Source organism: Pithys albifrons, chromosome 3 (genome assembly GCF_047495875.1).
Source record: "Pithys albifrons albifrons isolate INPA30051 chromosome 3, PitAlb_v1, whole genome shotgun sequence".
Lineage (NCBI taxonomy): Eukaryota > Metazoa > Chordata > Aves > Passeriformes > Thamnophilidae > Pithys > Pithys albifrons.
The window spans coordinates 31,198,356-31,210,623 of NC_092460.1; the positions used below are offsets into that span (position 1 = coordinate 31,198,356).

Sequence of the window (12,268 nt, forward strand, 5' to 3'; positions counted from 1 at the left end):
ACCATGACTGCACAAAGCTCTGAGTGACTCCTCAGTCCATTGTGCTGCACAGGCACCATCTCATCACATTGGGTTCTGTGCCACTTGACCACTTCCCACCCACACAGGGAGCCCCCGTTCCTGCTGTGACCTGAGCTCTGGCTGTGCAATGGTTATCAGATGTGTCCAGTGCACAGTGTGGGACCAGACTCCCTCTCCCAGGAAGACACTGACATTTTGCTTCACTGTCCTTCAGCAAAGTGGACTGTGAGGGACCAGCTCAACCCCTGGTGGAAGGATGCTGATTTCCATGGGATAACTCCAAGGGGATATTTAGCTCCACATGTGCCTCATTTTCCCCAGATACCCTAAAACCTAGGGTCCAGTTCCTTGAAATGAAAAATACTATCCCCATGTTTGGAAAGGGCATAAGTGAGCATTCACCCTAAGTGGGAATGCTGTCCGTGTCCAGGCAGAGTGGGCAGGAGGAATGTATAGGGCAGAGGAGAAATGCCACAGCTGACTATATAGCAAAGGACCAATAAGCACTGGCTGTAAGTAAAAGTCCTCTCAGTTTGTTGTGGTCACACTTGTCTGTCTTCAGGTGTGAGTGCTGCTGGTTTCTGGGAGCAGCACAGGTAATGCTACACAGACTTACAGGTCCCTGCAGCTGGGGGAGAAGAGCATCACTCCTGCTTCCAGGTGTGACAACCACTTTCACATCTGTCTTTTGACCAATGAGGGCCCAGTCAATCTCTCTGCCCAAGCCTCTAGCTAACCCTGTAAAGGCTTTAATCTCAAGTAGCAGCATGAAATCTTGCAGTGAGAGCAATAATTTTTATTGCTAAGGCCTTCCCTGCTTCTTCTACTGGCTACACCCAGATTTGGGATTGCTCACCTGAAGTGAGGGGTGGCTGCCACTGAAAGGGGGATTCTGCTGCCTCTCCATGCTCTCATGGCCACGCAGTCCTGATCATTGGCGTGGTCTGATCTTCCCAGGAACCACCACAGGACAGCAAACCAGAACATTACCCCTGCCGAAATGTGGTTAGTTTTCTTTGAGTTTAGCTCTCTGAATCAGCTTTACCAGGGTCAAATGAATGGCACAGGTGGTGGAGTGGACCTCAGGGAGTGGGGAGTGGAGCCGTGTTTGAAGGGCTGTAGTAACTGGGCTAGTTTAGTTAAAAACACAATGAGATGAGCTCCTCAGGCTCTTGATGACTGAGTTCCACACATCATACTGAGGTGTCACAGGAAAGGATTTTTCTGAAGAATTTTAGATTTTTTTCTGAAAGGCTTTTTCTCTCTCTCAGTGCAGACTATCCAGGCCCAAATTACATAACCCAAATAACACTACTGAAGCCCACTGGGGCAGGGACATTGCTTTGTTGGTGATATGAGACCTCCACCATTGTAGGAAATCACTGAAGGAGAGTAGAGGTCCTAGAGCACTAGGAATTACAAGCTGGTTGTTACTGCAGAATCAGGCAAATACATGCCCAAATCAGGAACTTGTAAGGGCATCACAGCCTTGAGGCACAAGTTAAAGGCACAAAAAACCCCCCAAAACCCTGAAAGTCTAACCCAGTTGTGAACACACTCCCTATATCTCCTCATCAGGTCTAAACTGAAAGTGGGATGTGGGAGCTGGAATTTACAGTGGTGGGGGGGACTTTCCAATTGTTTTGTGGGCATTTTGGAAAAGTCCACACTGTAGTGCCTATAACTAACTGTTTATCTGCCTGTCTAAAATCTGCCTGCTGTAGATCCAGTCAAAAACTGAGTGCTGGAAGTAAACTATTCAATTATTTAAAATCTTTTTTCCTCTGCAAGTTGCTTGCAAACCTGTCTTTATTTCCACAGATGTATTTTCTGTTCAAGGTATTCACCAGGCAGCTTCTGCCAAAAAATGTCAGTGCAGGGTCTGTTTTCCAGAACGATTATTTTAGCTTTAATATTTTTTTTATTATTTACTTTTGAAGTATGAATGATTCCCTAAATGGTGAGGTATTACTTCTGCTTCTCATCCCAGAGGACTGTAAATTTTTTTACCCCAAGAGTAAGAAACCATAAAAAGAAAGACACAACATACACTATATAGCCTCTTTTGCAATTCGAATACGGATGACATTTCTTCTAGTGCACATCCCTTGAACATCCATTTATACAGAACATAACACCCATTCATGAGTAAGAAAACTTAAAAATATAAACCTAATAAACCTGTGGAACCACTTAATATCAGCCCCAATCTTTGCTCCAGTCTGCAATATTCATCTGGTGCTCTGACAGACTTTGCTGTGGCAAAATGTGTGAGTGTTACTGATTTCAGCTGTCCACAGACCTACCCCTGGTTCCTGCTGCTGTGCTGGGAGTGCTGGAGCAGATGTTGTCTCAGTGGCTCCCATTGAAAGTCTGACATTTTAGCTTAAATCACCAATGAAATGGGGTTGTGTGAAGATGCCAGATCAGGAACTGCAGTGGATGAGGTACACAGCTAAACAGATTTAACAGGTTTTTCACTGCTGCAAAGAACCATCCTGTGTGACTCCCTCCTTCTCTCTCCCCCCTGCAAATCTGTGTTGAAGAATTGAAGGCAAGAGTCAGTGGGAAGAAGTGCAGATAAATCAGCCAGAGTATTTCTATCAAAGCCATACTTCTATTCTGATTTATAAAACTTTGTTTCCTGAAGTAAAAGGAAATTGGTGATGGGATCTTGTTGGGTTGTTTTATTTGTTTCTATGTCAAACACGTTTTCCTGATCCCAACTATCTCAGGATGTGCTCTGTTGTATCTCATCTGCTGGTCTCTGCCTGGTTTCTCATCAATGACAGGTGTTTAATAGAGGAAGGTGAAAGTTTGACTTGGAAGCCACAGATAGGGCTGTCTGGTGAGAAAAAAAATGCATCATTCAAGTTAATATCAAAGTTTTATCTTTTAATAGGTAAACTATTATTTTTAATTAAAATATTTTCATTCCAGTTTATCTATTTTCTTAGCACTTGAATGGCTGGTATTGATCTGGTGAGACTGCTCTACAGCCTTGTGGCTTGTTTTCCATCTCAGCACCATTTCCTCTTAGCATCTCTCTGTGCACAGTTTGAGATTTTTCTGGTCTTCCTAGAAGTCAGAATGGGAAAAAAGACTTCTTTGAAACAGACAGAACAAGAGAATTTTTGTAAGGGAGAAGGTGGATTAATGGGAGATACCTCTTGCTGCTAAAAAGCAGTCCTAGGTCTCATTTATGGAGAGCTGGTGTATAACTTCTCTAATGCAATTACCACTTGTAGTCTGGGCAGCAATTGTGCCATTGCCTGTAGGGAACTGAAAAGCATATTTATTTTTATCCTGCTATTGGCTTATGGGATTTGAAGGTACCTTTTTTAGCTTGGATAAGTGTAAATATTGTTACTGGACCTCCTGACCTCTTCTCAATGCTTTCCCCAATATTTGACCTTCTAACCTACTCCAGGAGATGGCAAATTCCACAGGCTGATGTCACACTGGATGAGGGAGTGTCTCCTGTTACAGAGGCTTTCAATTTTGCTGAGTGAGCTCCTATTCTCCTGCTTCAGAATAAGCAAAAAATGTTGGAGAGTGATCAGTTCTCATTAGAGACTTCTTAAATCTTGATTCCCTTTTCTAGCTCTCTCCTGCATGAGGCCAGAGATTCCTGTTGCTTTAATTCTGTAGTTACCTCTCTAACCTGGCCATGTAAAAATGCTAGTGGGTACTGTGCAACTACTTTGGGCACAGGACCCTCACTCTATAAATAAGAATTCCTGTTTCTGTGTTGTGTCATAGTCAACTTTCATGAGTGTTCCTGCTCCTCCATGCAGGAGCTCTTTGAGGAGTAAGTCACACCTTACCACCCCAGAGCAGGCAGCGCACATTCCCACAAGCTCTTCATAAACCCACAGCTGGAAACTTCAGAGGACACACCTTCTCTGCATTCCCTGCTCATAGCAGGGACTCAAAGGAGGCTTTAAGATGTACCTCCAACTGAAATTTTTTTTCTCTCCTCCTTATCACTCCTTGCCTTACCTCACACTGGTCAAGTCACTTCATTGCCAGGACACTCCGCTTGTCTCAGCTATGTATCACAAACCCTGATTCAGATCCTGCAATCTATTCCAATCTGTCATGAATGGCTGTCTTAGATCCCTTAAAGAATCACCATCAGATGTATTTGTGAAAGTGGTTTCAATATGATATTGTAAAAACATGACTTAACAAAGCTCAGTGGCAAGGTTCACTCTGTTACCTTACAGCACATTTGAACACTGCCTCAAAACTACCAAGGCACAAGTCAAAGTTACCAAGAAAGAAAAAAAGCCAAAGTTATCAAGGCATAAATCAAACTTACCAAGGCACAAATCAAAGTTACCCTACTACAAGCTTTGGGCACTATCAATCACTTACCAAAGATATGCTGTTGGTAACAGGTTTCTCTGCTTTGAGGAGCAAACTTGAAGGTTGTCACAGTGCAAAGGGAGACCACAGCCATGCAGTGAGGTTGCTTAGCCAGGAGCTCAAAGAAGGCTCACTCAGGCTGTCATATTTATAGAATAAAGTGGTTGGCTTGTAGTCAAATTACATGTGGCAGTAAAGGTGTGCATGAGACTCCTTGTACCCACAACTTTCTTTGTTCCTTGACAAATGAGTCTTGGAAAAGGCACCTGCTATTCATGTGCTAAACGCATGATTGGTGTTCCAAACTCATACGCATCGATGCTCACTGGGTCAACTCTGCTCCTTTGTGGGTTTTCAGAAAGCAGACTGAAACCAGAGGAGTTCTTGGTCCATTTACAGCTTATGCCTTTACGTCCTTCGGAGCCTGAACCAAAGCGCCATTGGTTTGGTTAAGGGATTACATCCATCATACATAACACAGTGGGTAACACTCTTTCCCTCCCCTGCTGGCACTGTATATTATAAGCACTCAGGGATCCATGTGCATTCACCTGTATTTTATACTGCCTTGAGGCTTTCCTGTGAGGTGTCACAAAGAAAACCTTTGTAGGATGGTTGTTCTTGTGGCAACCTGTGCAGAGGGGAATACAAACACACCAGGCCTTCCTGCCCTAGAAACACACAGATATGCTCATTTCAGTTCTGCAACTCAAGGCACCTTTGACCTTTAGGGCTTGCTTATTTGAGTACTGTAAAGAATGAAGACATTGATGATCCCTTTTGTCTCTTCACTTAACTACAAAGTGGGATGAAATGGAAAACACTAAACCCAGGATTTTTCAGAAGTTTATGAGAATTCTAATTGGTGAAGCTGATTTTTTCATCTATGAAACCTGGATTTCAAATCCACAATAGACCTGACATTTTCCAGTGGGTAGAATAATTTAATATACAAGGACTTAGTTTGACTTTTTACTTAGCATAGTTTTCTTGACCTCTTTGCCCTTTACCCCAAGTTTCTGGCTTACTGATTTCTATACCTTACTATCTCATTCTAGAAAAGACTAACCTGTCTCTTTCTTGGTTCTGAATAAAGTACATGTTTACCATCTGTCATAGCTACTTGTGCATCTTCCTTACTTATTGTGTCTCTTATTGAGCATAGTTACTGCCAGGCCTTCAAAAAACTGCTTTGTACCTTGTATTTCAGTGGAGATACATTCTGCATGTTTAGGGAGTCTCAATCCTTCTTTCTAGTTAAGGATAATTGTCCTGATTATTTTCTAGGGCACAAATCTCTCTGTTTTAATTTCTTTGACATGGGATGAAGAGGTAAAAGCTGTGACCCCAGATAGACTTGCCCACTGTCAAGTCTAAGGATGATTAAGACCATCCCAGACTTTAAAACTGGCTGCAGAATTGGGACCCTCATGCCAGCCTATTCAGGGCTGGAAGCTGTGCCCCAGGCAATGCTTCATATTCTTCCCTTCTCCACAGTTGTCTGAAGTGCGGATCTGGACTTGAACTTCTGAGGTTTGATGGATGTTTATGATCTTGGCTTTTGATTCCATTTCATCTCTAACAGTGTCTTTTTTTCCCAAACCCTTGGGTAGTTGCCCTTTCTGAGAATGCATGCTGAGCACAAGAAACACCCTACTTAAAAAACACAAACACTCAGAATGGGAACACAGAGAACTGAAAGAGCTTCACCAAGAAGTTTTGTTTCTCTAGAAACCCTACATAGGAAATTCTGGCCTCTGCACTCCCTCAGTATTTGCCATATTTATTTCTTTTCCTCCTCTCAAGATTGAGAGCACTTTCTGCCAAACAGAGTAAGGCTTTGTGAGATGAGGAACAGATCAGAAATTTGCAGCTTGTAGAGTATGTGCTGCCTCCTTCTGAGAGCTGAAGGCTCATTTCTTCCCCTGCTGTCCCCCCTTCCCCCAAAAGCATCTCTTTTTAGTAATATCCCTCTTCTTACCCTCATTATTTTTTTTGAAAAAGGCTTGTAACTGCTCTTGGCAGAAGGCAAGTGAAATCCTGCTTCTACTTTTTCTTCAAAGGGGAACAGTGGAAAAAAGCAGAACTGAGTTTTCAAAGGAAATCGGCCGTCGAAGCTGAGGAACAAATGATAGGAGCAGTGGCTATTCCCCCCAAAGAGGGGACCTTCCCTCCTGCTTCTCCCCCCCATGGGTATATCCCCAAGATGGACTCACTTGAGTGTTGGTGCTCTCCCTTTCCGAGGCCATCCTGCTGCCCCCAGATCTCTCCCACTGCAGCCGGAGCACGGAGTGGAGCGCTCTGTGCTCCAGAGACTCTCCCTGTGCTGGACCAGGATGCAGCTGCTGGAACAGACCTGCTATTCATATGCCGGCGGCCGCCCGCCCGCCCTGGCATCGGCTGGGGGCGAGAGAGGGGGTGGCACATTGATTCTTCATTGTCCAGGCAGCCCGTGGAACAAGTGCCCCTCTTAGGCTTTCCATGACACTCGTGTTGATTGCGTGTCGGTGCTACCTCTGTGAGCCCAGCTGAGCCCCATGAGCTCACTTGGGCAGGGCCACGGTGAGGCAGCCAGAGTACCAAGAGGTTCCTGGCATGGGCTGTGCAGCCACAGCAGGCATCCCAATCTCTCCTCTCTGGCCTGCACACAGCAGAGCATGGAATGGAAAACTGAGGAGTGAAGATCTGAGGTCCAGAAAGCTGTGCCTGGTTGCTACCAATGCAGCAAAGATAGTGTTACATCTCAGAGAAAGTTTGCACTTTCCTCTTTGCACAGTCCCTTCTCATTTTACTCCCCAGCCAAAATGCTCTTCCTGTCCCCTCCCCAACACTTTTTTTGAGTTGAATTTGATATGTCTGGTCTTAACTGAAATTAAATCTTGCTTTTTGCTGAAGTTAAAAACAACTATGAATGACGCTGGAATGGAAATGTATGCAGCCAGAGTCAAGTCAGAGTGGAGAAAAACATGTTGTTATTATTATTAGGTGGGTTCCTCAGGCAGGAAAATCAGCAATAATTCTCTAGATTTTAGAGAAGCTGCTGCTCTGTACTACCTACAGATCAGGTAGGCATGTTAGGCTTTCAAAGGAGATACAGTTCCAGTAGCATAGAAAATTTATGGTAAGTAATATATTCTGTTTAAACAGTTCAGCCAAATCCATGTTCTAATACTCCAGCCTGCCTGAAGTGCTGACAAGCCTGTCAGTAGATGATCCTGTTGCATTGATGCTTCCCAGCAAAAGGCCTCATTTTGCAGTGAAAATACCAGTGCTTAGTTCTGCAAGTTCATTTCAAAGTGCTGATGAATTTACCCTCTCTGCATTCCTCTTAAACAGCTTTTTTTTTTTAACTTACAGATGTATGAACTGAAGCTGTGAGATACATTTAGGGACTTAAGCTCTAGTGTTATGCAGGAAAACAGGGCTAGGATACAGCTCATTTCATCCTTAGGATGTGGCCTAAGGCTGAAAGCCTATCAGGAACCATGAGACTGATTCTACAATCAAAAGCCTCCATCAAGGTTCCTGCTTTTGAACGAAAATTAAGATCCCTGTGTCTTGTTATCATTGAAATAAGTGTTCGAAGGTGAGCAGGAAGAGGCCACTCATTGCTACTCTTTAGCAGTGGTTGGCTTTGACTTTTTCCTTTTTTTTCTTTTAATGTAAGGAGTATTTAACCCAAAATGCAGCCCATCTGCTCCAGTTGGTGACTTGCTCTCCTGATGGGAACCTGTAAGTTAACTAAAAGCTCTCTGTGAGTATACTATTGCACAGATGCTAATATAGATAATTATCTGTTTCAGTTAAGGGTTTTTTTGTCTATAAAAATATGTTATGGTTGATCAGTTTATAAATACATATTTTTATTAATAGATAATTTACACCAGGTGGGTGCCCACTGTGTTTGCTCAGACACTCCTTGGAGTTAAAAGAACTTCATGTTCTGCAGGTCCTTTGTGAACAGGCTTCCAGCAAACCACCCATGAAAGCTGTATTTGGACTTCCTATATGGGACATAAGCACAAGAACAACTACAAAATATTTTCTAGAGGTCAGACAGGAATGGAGAATCTATTATTTTATTTAGTAGATAAACAAATACCACCAGTGCACAACTTCCAAATAGGACTGCATGATGCATTACAATGTGCCTTTTAAAAACTGTTTTAATTCTTACGTCTAAATGCTACACTAGGAGTTTTTTTCTTAACACACTCTCCAGAGAGCTGTTACAAAAAGTAGTAATCTTGTGCCATGTTCTCAGAATAACTGAAGGACAAGATTACAGAAACCAGTCAAAACTTACAGTAACCCTTGTGTCCTTGTAGGTGTTCCAGTCAAACCAGGTTCTCATTGCCCTCTCCCAGCACAACATGAAGGAGTTTTTCTGCAAAGCATATTAATAACAATGGCTCTATACTTCCTTGAAATGTCAGGAGCCAAACATATTAAATTGAGAAAACTTCAAATAATAAAATGTCTTATAGAAATTAGTATGTCTAAGTCATTAATAGCAAAGCTCAGAGCCAAAAAATATGAGAAGGGAGTGGGTTTATTTTAAACTGAATTATAATAGCTGCCCATGAAAGGAGTGCCTCAATGAACTTATTTTGATATACTTGTTTCTAAATGTGATTACAAAGAACTACATTTTTCCAATTATCTTCCTAGTAACAGTTAATTACAATGCAAGAATGCACCATTGTAATGGTCCAAAGATTCAGGCCTAGAGAATGTAGCCCAACTTCTAGAAGGGATTGTGTCACATGAATGGTAGCACTCACCAGTTTTAGACTTAACAGCCCCGGAGCTCTCTGATAGTCTTTTGTATAACCTAAGACAAGTGGGAGACCTTCAAAACCTGTCTGTTCTAATGGTTGTTGATTGATTAGAGAGTCTTTCTGCTAATGCATGCTAGAGATGGAGAGGGAAAGAGCAGCGTTCCTTGCAAGGAGGGTGAGGAGCATCTGGGGCGTGACGAAAACAAGTGTGTGATTTTTCCTGCGAGGTCAGCCCACACCAGCTCAGAGTGGAGGGGAGGCTCTGTGGATCAGCCACACTCACCTGGGAGGAGCACACATGGCAAAGTTGCTCATTTCCACCCTCATTCTCTTCCCTTCCTTATGCCAGCCAAAGTGCTTGTGCAGCCACCCAAGAAACCAGACAGAAGAACTTCTTCCAGCTGGGAAAAAAAAAAATCATTGCAGGCTAATTTTTTGGCTGGGATCAGATCCCTGACCTGGTTCTGCACATAACTGCACAAACACTTACACTGGCTGCAGGGAGAGCGTCCGGCGGGAAATGGGAAAAGCAGCTGGGAGTGGAGGAGGGTGGGGACAAGCCGGTTCAAGCAGCATTGCTGCTGGGTGTGTAAGAGCTGTGCTGCAGTGCTGGTGCCACCAGTAGTGCTGGCCCCTGACTGGGGACATGGGAAGAGGAGCTGAAATCCCTGAGCTTCAGCTCCATCCAGGACAGACAGCTGGCAGCAGAAAGCAGGGCATGCTCTGTTGAGACTGATCCAAGAACTGCTCTTCCCTTTCACTCCCAGATTTGTTGCAGCACTTGAGAGAGTATCCAAGATCACAAGAGTTTCTGTAGGACAACTGCACTTCTAACAGGGCAACTTCACTTCTTAACTCTTCCAAGGCCTTGATCTTGTATTACAGAAGTGGTTTGGTTTTGGTTTTGAAACACTCTTTCTCCACCCTGTAATTTGGTGCAAACCCTTCTCTATATCAGGACACAAGTGCACTACTGATCAGTTATGGGTGTATTCACCTGACTCTCTGAGAGGATATGAATACAGCTTGGCCTGTTCAGTGTTACAGAATGAAAATCAAGATGATATTTATGTCAACTATAAATCCACTAAACTGGAAAACTCTAGAGAGATGGAAGTGCAGCTTTAGCACTGGAACTAATTAATAAACTGACCAAGAAAAAATGCTAGGTTAGAAACTAGAGGAAGGATCTTGGCTGCCTAAGTGCTGATGATGTGAAGAATCCAGCCAGTGAGAGTAGCAAGGACAAGCAACCGAACCAGACTGGCAATGGAGTTTGCTGAGTTTGCCAAAAGGATTGCCTGATACGGCTGTCTGTGACAGCCAGGGACTGACCCTGCTAACTATTCTTGTCCCAGGTCCTATTTTCTGTGTTTCACTGGTGGTTGGCTTGGAAGAGCCAACCTCAGCAATGCTGTAGTGTGAGCTGCTGGAAAAGTGCAGGCAAGTGACTAGATAGGCAAAGGCCCAATTTTTATAATTTCTTTAGGAATACTAGTCCTTTCAATTATTGGTGAAACTGTGGCTCCTGGTTATAGGAGAGAACCACAGAGTATAGCCTTAGTGTTTGGAAGAGTAATAATCTTAAGGAAGGCTCTGGAGACAAAGAACACACACGTGGAAGGAGCACCTCTAAAATTCTCCTACAGTGTGATAAACAAACATACTTATCCAATGAATCATCAAATTATATGAAAGAAAGGCTAGGATGGATTTTATGGAGTCACCAATTCCTTCTCCTGCTCCCAGAGCACAGCAGGTCAGGGGTACCTGTCCCCTTAGCAGATACTGATCCAGCCTCCTTTGAAAGTGTTCTAGATGGGTCAGTCTGAGGCAACCTATCCCAGTGCTTCAGTAACACCAACCAAACAGTTACAAATGGTTTTGCTAATATTCAATAATAAAAAGTCCTTGTTGCAATTTTAGCCTGTTATTCTTATCCTCTCCACGTGGGAGAGGAGAGATTATTTCCTTTCTCTTTGCTGCAGTCGTTTACATTTTTGAGGACTGTTATCATGTCTCTGCTCAGTCTTCTCTGTATTTAAGAAAACAAAAATTCCTTTGCTGTGTCCTCATAGGTTATATTTCACAGGTCTCTGAGTGCTGTTGTTGCTTTCTGAACTCTTTCCTGTTGAATAATTGGGGAGTTTTGGACTGTTGACAGTCTGCTTTAGCACAGGTGAAAATGCTCATAGGGCTGTGAGAGAAATAATAGAGGAATAATGTTCTGTGTATTTGGATTGATAATGGGAGTCTGGAGCACAGACTGTAATTTTTGTGGGATCTGACTGAGAAAAGTTTTCTGTCTGTCCTTGAGAGAAAAATCACCCTTTCCCTCTACAAGGCCAGGACAGATGCTAGACAAGAAAAATTCTTTTAGCACTCCTCAACTTTTTGAAATGTTGTGGTAACCCACAGTCAGAGTGAGAATAAAGGTGGATCAGGCTGTAGGGAGTCCAAGGGCACCTTCTGAAGCTCATGTAACTGGCTGTTGATAATTCCCAGACCAGATTTGCTTTGTCCCACAAAGAAAGGATTTAGAATCACAGAATCATAGAATCATAGAATTGATTGGGTTGGAAAAGACCTCCCAGATCATTGAATCCAACCCTTGGTCCAACTCCAGTCCATTTACCAGATCATGGCACTCAGCGCCACGGCCAATCTGAGTTTAAAAATCTCTAGGGATGGGGAATCTACCACCTCTCTGGGCAGCCCATTCCAATTCCTGATTACTCTCTCTGCAAAGAATTTTTCTCTAATATCCAACTTAAATTTCCCCTGGCAGAGCTTGAGCTCGTGCCCCCTTGTCCTATTGCTGAGTGCCTGGGAGAAGAGACCAGTCCCCACCTGGCTAGAACTTCCCTTCAGGTAGTCCCACAAAGGAAGGATTTGTCCATTTGGAGAAGAGTTTCTCAAGCCTCAGTGTTCTTTCCTGGATGCTACACTGTTAGATTTTTTCTTCTTTAGTCAAAAATAAGAATATTAATTAAACCCAGCAGAAGATATCACTTAGGAAACAGGGAGCTCAGTCAGACTACAACCTGGCTGGCAGTTCCTTGAGCAGTTTGAGAGCACCAAAGGACAAATAACTC

The 12,268-nt window shown here is 43.3% G+C and overlaps 1 protein-coding gene and 1 long non-coding RNA gene across 2 annotated transcripts in view; both read right to left on the reverse strand.

Annotated features, from left to right (window-relative positions):
• Positions 1-6,714, reverse strand: part of NINJ2 (ninjurin 2) — a 50,293-nt gene extending 43,579 nt beyond the window's left edge. The window contains exon 1 of the mRNA XM_071549772.1: positions 6,609-6,714. Coding sequence (XP_071405873.1) covers positions 6,609-6,641 — 33 coding nt within the window. The 5' untranslated portion in view covers positions 6,642-6,714. The remainder of the gene's footprint in view (positions 1-6,608) is intronic.
• A 1,618-nt stretch (positions 6,715-8,332) lies between these two features.
• On the reverse strand, positions 8,333-9,547 carry LOC139669322 (uncharacterized). The gene is made up of 3 exons (XR_011697237.1): positions 9,457-9,547; positions 8,699-8,779; positions 8,333-8,396 (listed from the first exon to the last, which is right to left on the reverse strand). It is a non-coding gene; the product is annotated as an uncharacterized lncRNA (long non-coding RNA).
• Positions 9,548-12,268: the final 2,721 nt, after the last annotated feature.